General features: G+C 59.5%; 2 protein-coding genes across 2 annotated transcripts; one reads left to right on the top strand and one right to left on the bottom strand.

The window, feature by feature from the left end:
* The first annotated feature begins 971 nt into the window (after nucleotides 1-971).
* ZBTB39 (zinc finger and BTB domain containing 39) lies at nucleotides 972-5292 on the top strand. Its single transcript, XM_038164427.1, has 2 exons — nucleotides 972-1033; nucleotides 2285-5292. Exon 2 carries the CDS (start codon nucleotides 2377-2379, stop codon nucleotides 4504-4506), a length of 2130 nt encoding a protein of 709 aa, XP_038020355.1. The 5' UTR covers nucleotides 972-1033; nucleotides 2285-2376; the 3' UTR covers nucleotides 4507-5292.
* Nucleotides 5293-9789: 4497 nt separating this feature from the next.
* Nucleotides 9790-15793, bottom strand: GPR182 (G protein-coupled receptor 182). The gene is made up of 2 exons (XM_038164442.1): nucleotides 13999-15793; nucleotides 9790-12896 (listed from the first exon to the last, which is right to left on the bottom strand). Exon 2 carries the CDS (start codon nucleotides 12886-12888, stop codon nucleotides 11794-11796), a length of 1095 nt encoding a protein of 364 aa, XP_038020370.1. The 5' UTR covers nucleotides 12889-12896; nucleotides 13999-15793; the 3' UTR covers nucleotides 9790-11793.
* Nucleotides 15794-15892: the final 99 nt, after the last annotated feature.

Genomic DNA, 15892 nt, shown 5'->3' with positions numbered 1-15892 from the left:
TGTCCGTGTCCGTGTGTCCATGTCCGTGTGTCCCTCCCCGTGTCCGTGTCCGTGTGACCGTGTCTATGTGTCCAACCCCGCGTCCATGTGTCCCTGTCCGTGTGTCCCGTGCCGTGTCCGTGTGTCCCGCCCCGTATCCGTGTGTCTCTCCCCGTGTCTGTATCCCTGTCCGTGTGTCCCTGTCCGTGTTTCCCGCTCCGTGTCCGTGTGTCCCGCCCCGTGTCCGTGTCCATGTGTCTGTGTCCGTGTTTCCCGCTCCGTGTCCGTGTGTCCCGCCCCGTGTCCGTGTCCATGTGTCTGTGTCCGTGTGTCCCGCCCCGTGTCCGTGTGTCCCGCCCCGTGTCCGTGTCCATGTGTCTGTGTCCGTGTTTCCCGCCCCGTGTCCGTGTCCGTGTGTCCATGTCCGTGTGTCCCGCCCCGTGTCCGTGTGTCCGTGTCTGTGTGTCCGTGTCCGTGTGTCCCGCCCCGTGTCCGTGTGTCCGTGTCCGTGTGTCCGCGCCCATGTCCGTGTGTCTCGCCCCGTGTCCGTGTTTCCCGCCCCGTGTCCGTGTGTCCCGCCCTGTGTCCGTGTCCGTGTGTCCGTGTGTCCCGCCCCGTGTCCGTGTGTCCATGTCCGTGTGTCCCGCCCCGTGTCCGTGTGTCCCGCCCCGTGTCCGTGTGTCCGTGTCCGTGTGTCCCGCCCATGTCCGTGTGTCCCGCCTCGTGTCCGTGTGTCCATGTCCGTGTGTCCCGCCCCGTGTCCGTGTGTCCGTGTCCGTGTGTCCCGCCCCGTTGTCCCTGTGTCCGCGCCCATGTCCGTGTGTCCCGCCCCGTTGTCCGTGTGTCCCGCCCCGTCTCCGTGTGTCCCGCCCCGTGTCCGTGTCCGTGTGTCCGTCTCCGTGTGTCCCGGCCGGTGCCCCCGCCCTGCGTCCTCCCCGCCGCGCGGGGGCGCTGCCGGCGGCGGCTCCCGGAAGGCGGCGCGGGCCGGGGCGGGCGCGGGGCGGGTCGGCGCCTTTGTGTGAGCCGGGCCGGGATGGTGCGGGGCGCCGGGCGGGTAAGGAGCGACCCCCGCCCGCGACCCCCGGCCCCCGCAGGGCCCCCGCGCCGCGCCCCCGCCGCCAGCCCCGCGCCCACCCTCTCCTCCCCTCCCCGGGGCCTCCCGCCGCCTTTCGTGGCTCCCCCCGGGGGCCCTTCCTGCCCCCTCTCCCCGGGCCCACCGGGGACCCCGCGGTCCCCCCCGCCCATCTCCTCCCGTTTCTACCGGAGCAGCTCCCCCGCGCCCCCCTTCCCGCTGCTCCCCCGGCCCCCCGTCCTCTGTCCGGTTCTTTCCCCTCCTGCCCCATCCCCTCCGCAGGGATCCCCACGCCGCCCGGGTGCTTTTTGGGCTGGGGAGCGTTTGCCTTTCCCGAGCCTTCCCCGCGGCGTCTTCATCCTCCTCCTCGCTCTCCGGTGGTGTTTTCCCCCATCCCTCCGCACCCCCGGGGAGAACAGCCCGTCCTCTGGGTTTTGGCTTTTCCCGGAGTTGGGGCAGAGGCAGCTCCAGCCCTTCCAAACTCCCGCTCTTTGCTGCCTTCTGGGCTCGCTGCTACAGGGGAATGCAGGGAATTAGGAATAGGGGAATTAAGGATAGAATTTCCTGGGTAAATTCGTGAAATCCCCAGAGCTGTTGGAGTGTCTGCGAGCAGGACAGAGGGACAAGCTGTGGGGACAGTGGGGGGAATGGCCAGTGCTGCGGGACAGGTGTGGTGGCAGCTGAGGAATCTGAGAGGTGCCACCAAGAAATCCCGGGGGAATCCATCCCAGGGGAACCCACAAGGCCGGAATGCAGAGAATCCCACCTGGGAGCCTGAAGTCTCCTCGTGGGTCCAGGTGGAATCTGAAGTGAAGGAATGAAGTGGCTGCGGCTGGAGGAGACCTGGAGGCAAACCCAACTGGCGTGTCCAGCCCGAGTGACATCTCCTTGGAGAGGAGCCTCATTCCCAGCTCGGGAACAGGGAGGTGTCTGGAACAGGCTCTGGTTTGGTCTCAGGGTCAGCAGGATCTCTGTCCCTGCCCCTGTAGCAGTGAGACCTTCAGGCTGCCTCTGAGAGTCAGTGTCTTTTTGTTTTGACTTTTGCTGCTTTGCACATCCACCCTTTTACTTCCCAAAAGTGAGGTGACAGGACAGGTTTAGTCCATCTCCAGCTGAGCAGCTGCTCTGTGGCTCCTCAGAAAGTTGGAAAACGGGAGGTGTGGCCAGAATGACGTTGCTTTGGTTGTTAAATTGTTAAATAACTTTTTTTTTTCTTGCGTTCCCCCTCTGCAGAGCCCCTTGCCCTGCCAGTTCCTGCTCCCGCCGCGGATGAAAGCGTGAAGGCCGAGCTGACCAGGAGAAGGGACGCTTAAGCAGCTGCTAAGATGGGCATGAGGATCAAGCTGCACAGCACCAACCACCCCAACAACCTGCTGAAGGAACTCAACAAGTGCCGGCTCTCCGAGACCATGTGCGACGTCACCATCCTGGTGGGCTCCCGCTCCTTCGCCGCGCACAAGGCCGTGCTGGCCTGTGCTGCTGGCTACTTCCAGAACCTCTTCCTCAACACGGGGCTGGACGCTGCCAGGACCTACGTGGTGGATTTCATCACGCCAGCCAACTTTGAGAAGATCCTGAGCTTTGTGTACACCTCGGAGCTCTTCACCGACCTCATCAACGTGGGGGTTATCTACGAGGTGGCGGAGCGGCTGGGCATGGAGGATCTGCTGCAGGCTTGTCACTCCACCTTCCCCGACCTGGAGAGCTCGGCCATCACCAAACAACCTGCTCTGAGTGTGGGGGAAGGCCGGGCCGGGCCGCTGAGCAGCACCTCCTCGGAGCAGAGCCACTCTTTGGGGGACATCCGGAGCGGCGCGGAGCACTTCGGCCCCGAGCGGAGTTACCTCCTGCACGGGGACGTGGCGGGCAGCTACAAAGAGGATGACAGGAGTGCTGCGGGTGAGGCCAGCCAGGCTCTTCCCCTGATGCAGCCACAGCAGCCTCCCAAGACAGAGCAGGAGCCGGATCCGGGGCAGTTCGCTCCGGCTGTGGGTCTGGGGGCCCAGCCCGGTGGGAATGTCGTGGCACAGACCACCGGCAGCTCCTGCCCTCAGTACAAGGCCCAGAGCAATGGTGACTACAGCAAGGGCGGCTTCTTCCCCGCTGACCCCACCCTGGATGTCTCCACGGGGAGCAACTCCTGCCCCAGCAACAGCGACCACTCCAAAGAGCAGGGATTCGAGCAGATGGATGAGCTGCAGCTGGAGGATTTGGGAGAGGCCGAGCTGCATTTTGAGGATGCTGGAGAAGAGCTGGTCCCGTCTGAGGAGGTGATTGAGCTGAGCGATGACAGCGAGGAGGAGCTGGCCTTCGAGGGCGACAGCCGGGACAGCAAGGCCATGCCCTGCCAGGTGTGCAAGAAGGTGCTGGAGCCCAACATCCAGCTGATCCGCCAGCACGCCAGGGACCACGTGGACCTGCTCACGGGGAACTGCAAAGTCTGCGAGACCCACTTCCAGGACCGCAACTCCAGGGTGACTCACGTGCTGTCCCACATCGGCATCTTCCTCTTCTCCTGCGACATGTGCGAGACCAAGTTCTTCACCCAGTGGCAGCTGACGCTGCACCGGCGGGACGGGGTCTTCGACAACAACGTCATCGTCCACCCCAGTGACCCCCTGCCGGGGAAGGTGGCCGTGTTTGGGGGAGGGCCCGGCCCTGAGCTGGCCTGCGCCGCCTGCGGGAAGCCCTTGGCCAAAGATTTCCACACGGTCCGGAACCACCTGCTGGAGCACGTGAACCTGAAGAGCCAGACGTGCGGCGTGTGCGACCAGCGGCACCTGAGCCTCTGCAGCCTGCTGTGGCACGCCCTGTCCCACCTGGGCATCTCCGTCTTCTCCTGCTCCGTGTGCTCCAGCAGCTTCGTGGACCGGCAGCTCCTGGAGAAGCACCTGGCCGTGCACCAGCACGTGGAGGAGGCTCTTTTCCAGTGCCACTTCTGCAGCCAGAGCTTCAAGCTGGAAGCCGCCTACCGCTACCACGTCAGCCAGCACAAGTGCGGGGGCAGCCTGGACATCCGGGCGGGATTTGGGGAGCGCCTGCAGCCGCAGGGGCTGCCCAAGAGGAAGCTTCCCGAGGAGTTCCTGAGCGAGGAGCTGGCTCTGCAGAACCAGCCGGGCAACAGCAAGTACAGCTGCAAGGTGTGCGGCAAGAGGTTCGCCCACACCAGCGAGTTCAACTACCACCGGCGCATCCACACCGGCGAGAAGCCGTACCAGTGCAAGGTGTGCCACAAGTTCTTCCGCGGGCGCTCCACCATCAAGTGCCACCTGAGGACGCACTCGGGGGCCCTCATGTATCGCTGCACGGTGTGCGGCCACTACAGCTCCACGCTCAACCTGATGAGCAAGCACATAGGGGTGCACAAGGGCAGCCTCCCGCCGGACTTCACCATCGAACAGACTTTCATGTACATCATCCATTCCAAAGAGGCCGAGAAAAACACGGATAGCTGATGGGGCACTGCCCAGAGGAAGGAGGAGTGGTAATGGTGGAGGCTGCGGAGGAGGAAAAAAAGGAAAAGGAAAAAAAAAAAAAAAAAAAAAAGAAAGAAAAAAAATAGTTGTTTCGATTTTATTTAATGGTCAGGCATCATGGATGGAATCCTTTTTTGGTTTCGGTTTGAGGTTTTGTTTTTTTTTTTGTTATTATTTTTGGGCCTTCCTAAGGCTTTTTAGATTGGTGGCGTTGTACAAATTAACAGCACGTGAGGTACATCACTGTTTCAAGGAGTCTGTCGTGTTTACTTACCTCTGGTCCTGTTAGAGGCCATCGAGTTCTGTGCTTTTAGCATTTCTCACTAGTTTTTGAGTCTAGATTCTATTTTTTATTTTTTTTTTGAACCTTTTAGCCCACTTGACCAGGCTAACCCTGAGCTTGTCCACAAACTGATGCTGCTAAGATTTTTCACACCTGACCTCAGTGGAGAGGGACAGAGCCAGAGCAGGTGCTGGACTCGAAGGAAAGGAACAAAAGAGAAAGGAAAAAAAAAAAAAAAAAAGGAAAGAAAAAGACATTCTGGGCATCCCTGGTGTTCTGCTGCTACTGCCAGGAGACGGGCAAAGCGTGCTCTGGCTGCGTTGCTGGGAGAGGAGCAGGAAGCACCTGAGTGTGTAAACAAGGAGGGATCCAGCAGGGAACCAGGAGCAGGGGATTCACAGACTCCCAGGCTGTGCCACGGCTGGGACTCGCTGGTGCCCCGAGACCTGGAGGAGGAGCTGAAGGAGCGACAGGACCTCCCTGCAGAGGTGGCTGTGTGAGCACGGAGATCTCCTGTAGCACTGGGGAGGGAGGGGAAGCGGATCCGTGCTCCTCGTGGGGTGATTTGTGGTGGCCACAGAGAGCCAGGAGTCTCCTGGCTCTGCTCTGCCCCAGCCTCTCGCTGTGCCCTGGGCGGACGAGTCAGGATGAAGCTGTTGCCTTAACTCCCTGGAAGGAGGAGGGACCCTTCTCCTGCCAAAGGGATCCCCCTTTTGCCAGAGGGATTCCCCCCATCCCTGGATCACCAGATCCCAGATGTGTTCCCGTGGCAAATGTGTGTGGTCGGAGTGATGTGAGTTTGTTGGTGAAGTGGGAGCCACGGCGATGGCTTGGCCTCTCCAGCTGCATGCTGGGCACTTCTGGGGGCTCCCCTGGGCTTGGAGGGCTCTCCTGGGCTTGGAGGGCTCTCCTGGGTGTGGGGGGCTCTCCTGGGCTTGGAGGGGCTCCCCTGGGCATGGAGGGGCTCCCCTGGGCGTGGGGGGCTCCCCTGGGTGTGGAGGAACTCTTCTGGGCATGGAGGGGCTCTTCTGGGTGTGGGGGGCTCTCCTGGGCGTGGAGGGGCTCTCCTGGGCTTGGAGGGGCTCCCCTGGGCGTGGAGGAACTCTTCTGGGCATGGAGGGGCTCCCCTGGGCTTGGAGGGGCTCCCCTGGGCTTGGAGGGGCTCCGCTGGGCTTGGAGGGGCTCTCCTGGGCGTGGGGGGCTCTCCTGGGCGTGGGTGGCTCTCCCCCCTCTACATTTCAGTGCCCATTGGTGCAGGAGGCTCTCCTTGGCACAGGGAGCTCTCCTGGCCACTCCTGGGGGTCTCTCCTGGCCACTCCCGGGGTCTCTCCTGGCCACTTCTGGGGGTCTCTCCTGGCCACTCCTGGGGTCTCTCCTGGCCACTCCTGGGGGTCTCTCCTGGCCACTTCTGGGGTCTCTCCTGGCCACTCCCGGGGTCTCTCCTGGCCACCCTGGCGAGGTGCCAACAGTGTTAGCACCGGGAAGGGCACGGATTGGCTTCTCCTCGTGTTGTCCAGCTGTGGGGCAGAGGTGGGGAGGAGCAGATGTTTCCCAGATATCCCCCAGCTGGGATTGCCCTCGGGTAACTCATTCTACCTCACAAACAACGAAGTGCTCGGGGCTCTCCAGCCTCGCTGGTCGTGGATCGGCTCCTGCGCTTCTGTCAAGTTTTGCTGTTACAAAACTGAAACTAAAACTAAACCTAAACTAAACTAGTGATTTGCAAACCCTGGAAACTCACCCCGCTGCCCCCCTCCCTGCAAAGGGACACCCGGGAAGGGACACCCAGGAGGGGCCATCCTGCAGTGGGGGCTGGACTCGGAGAGCTCAGAGCACCCGGGGGTCTCTCTTCCAGCTCTGCCATGGCCTTGGGCGAGTCGCTCACCTCTTTGCCTCAGTTTCCTCATCTGTAAAATGAGGGTGGTACCTGCTGTGGTACTGAGCTACCTCCAGGAGCAGGGAGGGTGCCCGGAGCCTGGCTTTGGAGGAGGGGAAGGAGCCAAGGTCAGCTCTGGGTTGGCCTGGCTGCTGCAGCTCCGAGTTCTGAGCTCCGGGCTCGTGGTCCTGGCATCACCGTGGAGCTGTGGTGAGCCGTGTTAGGTTTTACAAGAGAAAAGGGAATTTTGGGAGGGGCGCGGCGCTCTGGGCAGCGGCGGTGCTTTGCTGTGGGCTCCTCTGAGCTGCTCTCTGGGTTCCAGGCTTTGTGCCGTGGGATTGTGGGGTGGATGAGGCTGGAAAGGACCGCTGTGGGTCACCCAGTCCCACCCCCTGCTCGTGCAGGGTCCCCTCGAGCGTGGAACTCAGGGCTGTGCCCGGCTGATGACAGGCTGGGGACGGGGACAGGGACAGGGATGGGCACGACCCGCGCTGCTCTGGAGGTGGCTGTGAAGGGTGTGAGGGATAGACAGGGCTGAGAGAGCCTCGAGACCCTCCTGGAATGTTCCGGAAGCCGTGGTGAGCTTCGGGGAGGATCTGCGGCCCCCGGATCTCGCTAAGCTGAAAAGCAAAAGCCTTTTGTGCACATAAACCAAAAAGAGAAGTTTTTCCACCGAAACACCGAGGGGCGCAGCCAGCCCTTGCTCCTGCCTGGGGGGGAAAAGCAGGAGCCCCCCCATTGCTGCTGCCTCTGATCCAGGGAATTTCTCTTTGCCTGGGTTAAAAGGGATCATTCCCACATGGAGCACCCCGAACCGGCACTGGAGAGGCTGCAGGGATGGGTCTGGCCCTGCTGCCACTCCTGGGGGGTGATTCCCAGTGGGCTCGGAGACCTGAGCGGGGCTCCTGGCTGTTCCTGAGCCTTTGGGGTGGGCAGGGATGTCACCGCTGTCCCCGGCCTGCCTGGCAGCTCCAGCTGAGTGTTGGGAGAGCCAGAGCAGAGCTCCGTGCTGGATTTCATTCCTTCTCCAGCACCACGGGCAAACCTGGCTCTCTCCTGTCCCCGCTGCCCTTGGTGGCTGTGGGGACCCCAACCTACCTCCCCTGGGGCGGCCTGAGGTGTTTGCAAAGTGCTTCGGGGTGCTGGGGTAGGAGAGGGAGTTGCAGAGGGGAAATTCTGGCAGCGTCCAGGTCACGGAGCCTCCTGGGGAGCCCAGGCAGGGAATCCCTGCTCTGAGCCCAGGCTCGCTCCCACCCCCCAACACAAAATTCACTTTCCCTGCTCCCAGTGGATCCAGGTCTGTCATCAGAGTCGTGGAGGAGAGAAGGAAAGAACGAGAGTTGAACTTGCTGTCTAACCTTTCTGTTAAGTTAATCGTAGGTACTGACCTCCTGCTATTTAAGTGTTTACTATCTATTTGCTGTAAAGTTTTGTATATTTTGTAAACTTTCCCCCCGCCCCGCCCCCAGCCCCGAATCGTAGATGTCTAAAATCGTTGTACATCGGGTTCTTTTCTACTCCATTGTCCAGCACAAAGTGTGGTTTTTATTTAGAATAATAAAATGGAAAACATCGACCTCTTGCAGCTGCTTCTTTACTCAACGTGCTCCTCCAAGAAGTGCCTGGGAAGCAGGTGAGGCCATCCTGCTTCATCTCCCACTGGATTTGTGCCGTGGCTCAGGGGAACAGTTTGGGACATTCCCGTGGGGTACGGGAGCAGCAGAGCCCCCCCAGTGGGGAATGCCAGGGTTTGTGTGCCTGGAGGAGCCTTTTCTGCTCCGTGTTTGCCAGGAACTGCAGCTCCACGGGCTGGGAACCGAGCTCCAAATGGTTTTGAGGGGTCTGGAGCAGCTCAGTGATGAGGAGAGAACGTGGGAGCTGGGCTTGATTAGGCTGGAGAAGAGGAGGCTGAGAGGGGATTTATCAATCCATACAAATATCTCAGATATCCATACAAATATCTCATTTGAGGGGAGATCTCAACAATCCATTAAAATATCTCAGATATCTCATTTGAGACGGGATCTCAAAAATCCATAAAAATATCTCAGATATCTCATTTGAGAGGGGATCTCAATCCATTAAAATATCTCAGATATCTCATTTGAGGGGAGATCTCAAAAATCCATAAAAATATCTCATTGAGAGGGGATCTCCTCAACCCATAAAAATATCTCAGATATCTCATTGAGAAGGGATCTCAACAATCCATAAAAATATCTCAGATATCTCATTTGAGACGGGATCTCAAAAATCCATAAAAATATCTCAGATATCTCATTGAGAAGGGATCTCAACAATCCATAAAAATATCTCAGATATCCACATAAATATCTCATTTGAGAGGGGATCTCATCAACCCATAAAAATATCTCAGATATCTCAGTGGAGAGGGGTTCTCCTCAACCCATAAAAATATTTCAAATATCTCATTTGAGAGGGGATCTCAACCCATAAAAATATCTCAGATATCTCATTTGAGAGGGGATCTCAATCCATAAAAATATCTCAGATATCTCATTAAGAAGGGATGTCAACAATCCATAAAAAAATTTCAAAAATCTCATTTGAGAGGGGATCTCAACCCATAAAAATATCTCAGATATCTCATTTGAGAAGGGATCTCAATCCATAAAAATATCTCAGATATCTCATTTGAGAAGGGATCTCAACAATCCATAAAAATATTTCAAAAATCTCATTTGAGAGGGGATCTCAATCCATAAAAATATCTCAGATATCTCATTTGAGAGGGGATCTCAATCCATAAAAATATCTCAGATATCTCATTGAGAAGGGATCTCAACAATCCATAAAAATATCTCAGATATCTCATTTGAGAGGGGATCTCCTCAATCCATAACAATACCTCCAAGAGGATGGCGCTGGACTTTTCAGTGGTGACAGGACGAGGAGCAGTGGCCATAAACGAAACCACAAGAAGTTCCACCTCCACACAAGGGAGAACTTCCCACGGAGGTGGGAACAGGGTGCCCCAGCCCAGGTCGCCACGTAGGTGACAATTTATTTGAGGCCACTCTGGCCCTAAGGTTTAGGGACAAAAGTGCAGAGAAATTAAGACAGTTTAAAAAATTAAGTTTATTAGGTGAAATGCCAAATTTTACATGCTGAAGTATCTCGAATATATTTTTGCCCTGGTGAGTGGCTGGTTGTGTGTTTGTCATCCATTTCTTCGTTGGAGATTGGGAGGGAATTAGCAAAGGGAAGCTCGGGGAGGGTTTGGGATCGGGGAATGATGGTGGCGGGGTCCTGTGGGTGCAGGTCTCAGCCCGGGGGGGTCTCACAGCCCCTGGGGTTCTGCACTCACAGGTGGGAGGAACAGAGGAGTTCCTGAGCAGGGAATCCTGCCCAGGGGGCTGCAGCCTTCCCGGGGTTTCTAAGAGGTGGATTTGGATTATTCCTCAGTGCTCGTGTTCTGGGATACAGAGGAACATCCCTGCAGAAGGAACCCTGAGGAATTTAGGGTTTTACCCCATCAGGGACCCCTGGAAGTGGCAGAGCTTTCCCAGCCAGCCCTGTGATAACCCCGTATCCGTCTCAAGCCCTGGTCATGGGCTTCTCCTGGGACATCCTGCTCCCACCCCTGCATCCTGTCATCCTGTCCCCAGAACTGCTTATGCTGTGCTTTTTCCACCACGCGTTCCTCCAGCAGCTCAAGGCCTTCGGGAGATTTATGGTCTCTCTGCCACCTTCCCCCCGGCGAGGGCCCGACCCCAGCACGTGACTGAGATCAGGATCCACACGAGGATGAACTTTCTCCGGATTCTCCGCTTCCTTGCGCGGCACAAGCCCAGCCCGGGCTCCAGCTCTGAGGATTTCTGCTCGTGCCCGTGCTCCCGCGGGGGCTTTGGTGGGAGGGGAAGGGCTGCTGGGGCCTGCTGGAGGTGAGAAATCTGCCCAGGGGCCATAAAAACCTGCCAGGGGATGCTCCAGAGGAGGCTGGAGTTAATGGGATGGGGGACCCAAAGTCAGTCCCAGTAAAACCCAGTTTAGCCATCGCTAATTTACCACTGGGTTTGCAAAATTGCTCTGAAGGACGGGCTGATCTCAAAACCAGATTGTTCCTCCCCCGAACGTTTTTGCCCGGGGGTTTTGAGCCGATCTGATAAGCCCTCAAGACCCAAAGGTTATACCCCAGAATAGCTCGGCATCCATCGGCAGGCATAAATGAGCAGGAGGCTTCTGTGGCAGCGTCAGGAACAAAAAAGGGTTTCATGAAAGGCAAAATAACAAACACAAAACCGAGCCAGGTAGACAGCTGCGTGCACTTGGTAAAGGCACCTCACAAAAGCGACTTGGCTGCTTTGTTCTGTCTTTTTCTACTAAATGGCCCAGGCGGGACCTTTTGGCTCGTGGCCAATTAGCTGTCCTCAAACTTGAGGTGAAGTTCGGAAGGTCCTATCAGGGACTTTTTTTACCTGGTCACTGGGAGAAAAGTCTAGGCTTATTTTCCTTTTTGGGGAACAGAGGAAAGTTCTGTCACTCTGTCCATAGGGGACACATTCCCACACCTCCCCTCAGGTCTGTGCCCTGCTCAGCCCCTCGGGCTGCTTCGCCTTCATCTCTCAAAAATCAGGCTGTGGACGTTGCTGGGCACTGTGGGGGGAGGTTTGCGTTCCACAGGGATGATTCCTTCTCTCCCACTCGGGATGGCACCACCAGGCAGTGCCGCGCCCAGCCTGGGGGTCAGGGGCAGTTTGGGGGTGCAGGAACGCCCCTGATGGGGCAGATGGGGCGCTCCAACCCCCCAGCTTGGGGCAGGATGGGGCTCTGATCTTGGGGCTGGGTTGTGTCAGACACCGAGTGGAGTAACAGGCTTTATTAATGCAAGGGAATATAATGTTCTCGTCAAACAGGAGATATAATTTTCTCTCATCCTTTCTTTAGGTTGGACACAACAGCACCCCAGAGGCAAGATGTCCGCAGCTCCCAGCTCTCCTCAAACCTGGCACCTCATCCTCCTGCCACGGGAGGTGCCCAGCCAAGAAGGGCTGTGCCCAAGCAAACCGTGTCCTCAGCAGCAGGAAAACCAATCCCACTGTCCCCGGGAGCCACCGGGACGGAGGCTGGGAGAGTCTGACCCCCCTTAGTTGGGAGGGCTGTTGTCCTTGGCGATGACTATGGAGTGCTGCGTGCTGGAGGAGGAGTTCCCAGCGCCCTTCTGGCCGCCGTGGTCCTTGGGGATGTACTTGACCACGGCAGAGATGAGCTTGCTGCGGAAGTTCTTGCTGAGGAAGTTGTAGAGGATGGGGTTGACGACGCAGTGGAGCAGCGTGAAGCAGTCGATGATGTCGTAGAAGAAGTAGAGGAAGTGGGCGAAGGTGCAGTGCAGGACGATGTGGTTGCCCTCGAGGGTGAGCAGCGTCAGCACGGCGTGGAAGGGCAGCCAGCTGAGCAGGAAGACCCCGATGTAGGCGTAGATGAGCAGGCAGTGCTTGCGGCTCTCGGGCTTGGTGCGCCGCACGAAGCGCGCCGTCAGCACGTTGAACGCCGCGATGATGGGGAAGGGGATGAGGAAGCCGATGGTGGTGGTGGCCAGGCTGACCGCCAGCGCCCACTCGTCGTAGGTCTCGAAGGGGGCCATGAAGATGCAGATGGGCTCCCCGGTGTTGACCAGCTGCATGTGAGCCACCTCCAGCACGGGGATGGCGGCGGCCAGGAGCCAGCTGCAGGCGCAGACCGCGCGGCGCGCGCGGTGCTGGTGCCGCTGCCAGAAGAGGGAGGAGCTGGTCAGGGTCACGTAGCGATCCACGCTCAGGCAGGTGAGGAAGAAGATGCTGGCGTACATGTTGGCGAAGTAGAAGTAGTGGGTGAAGCGGCAGAGGAAGCTGCCCCAGAGCCAGGTGTAATCCAGCATCACCTCCAGCATCCAGACGGGCAGCGAGAGCAGCACGCCGAGGTCGGCGATGGCCATGTTGATGATGTACAGGTTGACCAAGCTCTTGTTGCCCCGTGTCTGCCAGTTGACCCAGATGACCAGGAGGTTCTCCACCAAGCCCACCACGAAGATGACCAGGTAGAGGATGAAGAGAACCACTCGCTTGATGTTCTCGTCCAGGCTGAACTCGCAGTAGGTGTAGGTGTGGTTCAGGAGGTAGAACAGCTCGGACAGGTTGTGGTAGTCCCCGTACTCACTCGGGACAGTGTGTGTCTCCGTGGGGACAGTGGTCACCTCGGCCATCCTGGTGGCTGCAGGGGAAGGGAGAGCACTGAGCTGGGCAGCCTGGAACAGAGAGCCCTTGTGTGGGGCTCAAAAAGGTCCTTCAGGGAGCTTCTAACCCAGTTTTTACTCCCACGGTGACTGCCTACATCAACCCCCAAAAGATGCTGTGTCCACCCAGGTGATCCCCTCACATCCTAGGATAAATGCCAGCCACAAACGACAGTCACCACATGTGGTGGCTGTCCCCTGTCCCAGAGGCTGGCCTGAGGCACAGACAGGTGTTGGTGACCCTGTCCCAGAGACAGCTCCAGCGGGAAAGCCACCGCTCCCACCCGAGCCCTCGGGGCGTGGTCACTCGCCAGCCACCCTCACTCTGCCGGGAGCCATCGGGACATCCAAGTAGGTGACAAAATCACACATTTCAGGGAAACGCAGTTGACCTGAACATCCTCTAACTGCCCCAGGTGAGAGCCCCAATCCCAGTGCAGCGAAGACGCTGCGGAGCCCGTCCAGCCCCTCGTGTGCTGGAGGTGCCCGGGAGCAGCCGTTCCCTCGGGAATGTGCCCGGGACTCTGCCCTTCCAGCGGGGTCTTCCCGCTTCGCTTGGAGCCTGGCGAGCCGGGACCGAGCCGCAGCTGGTGTCCCCCGTGAGTGTCACCCCTGTGGCAGCCACGGCCCCAAAGCCAGGGGAGGCTGGAGCTGCCACCCCCAGGGCTCCTGAAGCTGCCGTCCCCTCTGTCCTGCAGGTGCTGAGAGGCCGCTGGGGCTGAGGAGAGACAGGACAGATGGACGGGAGAGGGGACAGACGGACAGGAGAAGGGATAGAGAGATGGGCGAGGGGACAGACAGATGGTGAAGAGGACAGACGGACAGGAGAAGGGACAGGCAGACAGGACCAGGGACAGACAAACAGGAGAAGGGACAGATGGATGGTAGAGGGGACAGACAGGAGAGGGGACAGATGGATGGTTGAGGGGACAGACAGACAGGCGAGGAGACAGGCAGACAGGACCATGGACAGACAAACAGGAGAAGCGACGGACGGGTGGGAGAGGGGACAGACGGATGGTAAAGAGGACAGACGGACAGGAGAAGGGACACGAGGGAGGAGGGACGGCGCTGGCTCACCGGCGGCTGAGCGAGGGCTGCGCTGGGGCTGCTCGGGAGCGGGGGGATCCTCTCGGCTCGGCAGCTCAAGCGCCTCTGGGCACGGAGCTCGGGTGGGCTCGGTGGCCGCTTGCTGGGCAGGAAATGAGCGGCGTGGTGCAACATCCTGAGCCAGCCCAGCGCGGCTGACATCTCGCTGGATTCCCAGCGCCGGGACTCGGCTCCCGTTTGATTTTGCCGCAGGGTGGGGACGGGCGCGGGGAGGCCCCGGGCAGGTGTCGGTGGGGAAGCCGCAGGTGCCTGGGGATGGACGGGGGTCCCCGAGGCTTCCTGAGTGTCCCCTCCACTGTCACCCCGCCGGGCTAAGAGGCTGGATCCTGCCTGGATCCTTCTGTGGGGAAAATACATCCCAGGTCCTGCCCCTCTCTGGGAATCCTGAGCGGTTGGAGTGGGTTACAACAAAAGTGCCAAAGCTGTCCCTGATGCCACCTCGATATCGGGGTGAGCTCGGGGTTTTTTTTCAGTGGGAAAGGGCTGAAGATGAACTCTCCGCCCGGGGCAGCGCTCCCGCAGGAGCGGATGGCAGATGGATGTCGCCAGAGAAGCACCTCTGGCCAGGCAGCAATTAATCACAGAGCTTTGATTGCCCCGCGGTCTGGCAGGGGAAGCCAGGGGGCTCAAGCCTTGCCCCGGCGCTGGGGAGGGGGCTGATAGGCAGAAAATTTTTGCATGGGGCTGCAAGTCCTGCGAAACAATTGCAGGAAATCTCCTTTTTTTCCAGCGCAGCCAAGACTGCGGGATCAACAATTGGCTCGGAAGGAAGGCACGGGGAGCGGGGAAGCGCCAGGGCGCTGATAAGTCGGGGCTCACAACAACAAGCCCAGCGCTGCTGACCCCGTGTGCAGGTACCAACCCCGCCAGCAGCGGCTTCCAAACAGGAACTCGGCAGCTTCGTGCTGGCCCCGGGCACATTTTGGCTCAGCTGGGGCCGTGGGGGTGGTGAGGGGCTCTGCCGCCGAGGGGCTGGGGGGTTTTGCCGCGCCCCAGGGGGAAGAAATGCTCTGCTGGTTCTGTTTATCCTGGTGGGAACAGCGAGGTCTGGGGGCTGGCTGTATTTCCAAGCCAGCTGTGACAGGCAGCTCAGCCCTTTCTGCCCATCCCTGGGGTGCCCCAAGGCTCTCAGCACCCCAAATGTGTGCCCAGGAGCCCCCAGCCTCCCTCAGGGTCTGGAGAGGGGGGGCTCCAGGCAGAGGCAGCCCCGGGGATCTGCAATTCTCCTGCTCCTTGCCTCCCCTGGCAGCCGGCCGGGAGGCGCTGCCGAGGGGATTTGGGCACAGGTAGAGCCAAGGCTGGATCTCCCGGGGGGGTTGGCACGTCGCATCCCGGGCCCTGGGGACACGCGGGCCCCGAACGCGACCTGCGGGGGCTGCCGGGCACGTTGTGCTTTCTAAGCCAAAGCAAACACTCGGGAAAAGCTTCCTTGGCCGGGGAAGCAGCTCGGCGAGCCGAAGGCAGCTTGTGCAAGGTCCCGGCTCCTCCTCATCCCTCTCGCCCTCCCCGTCGCGTCTCGGGGGTCCCGGTCCAGCGTGGGCTCGGCCTTTACCAGAGCTGGGGGGCGCGGCTCCAGTCCCGCAAGCAAGTGCGCAACCTCAGAGGCCTGCCCCTGAGCTACCGATCGCTAATCAGCTCTTAATTAGCTCGATGGGTGACGCAGGGATCACCGCCCACGAGCCCAGGGGATGGATAAACACCGCGCTGCCTTTCCCGGCCCGTTCCTTGGCAGCTCAGCCGGGGCATCCCGGGATACGCCGTGCCCAGGGGATGGATAAACACCGCGCTGCCTTTCCCGGCTCGGTCCCTGTCAGCTCAGCCGGGGCATCCCGGGATACGCCGTGCCCAGGGGATGGATAAACAC

The sequence above is a fragment of the Motacilla alba genome, chromosome 29 (genome assembly GCF_015832195.1).
Source record: "Motacilla alba alba isolate MOTALB_02 chromosome 29, Motacilla_alba_V1.0_pri, whole genome shotgun sequence".
Taxonomy (NCBI): domain Eukaryota; kingdom Metazoa; phylum Chordata; class Aves; order Passeriformes; family Motacillidae; genus Motacilla; species Motacilla alba.
The sequence above is the reverse complement of the archived record's forward strand: the minus strand, read 5'-3'. Positions and strand labels throughout refer to the sequence as shown.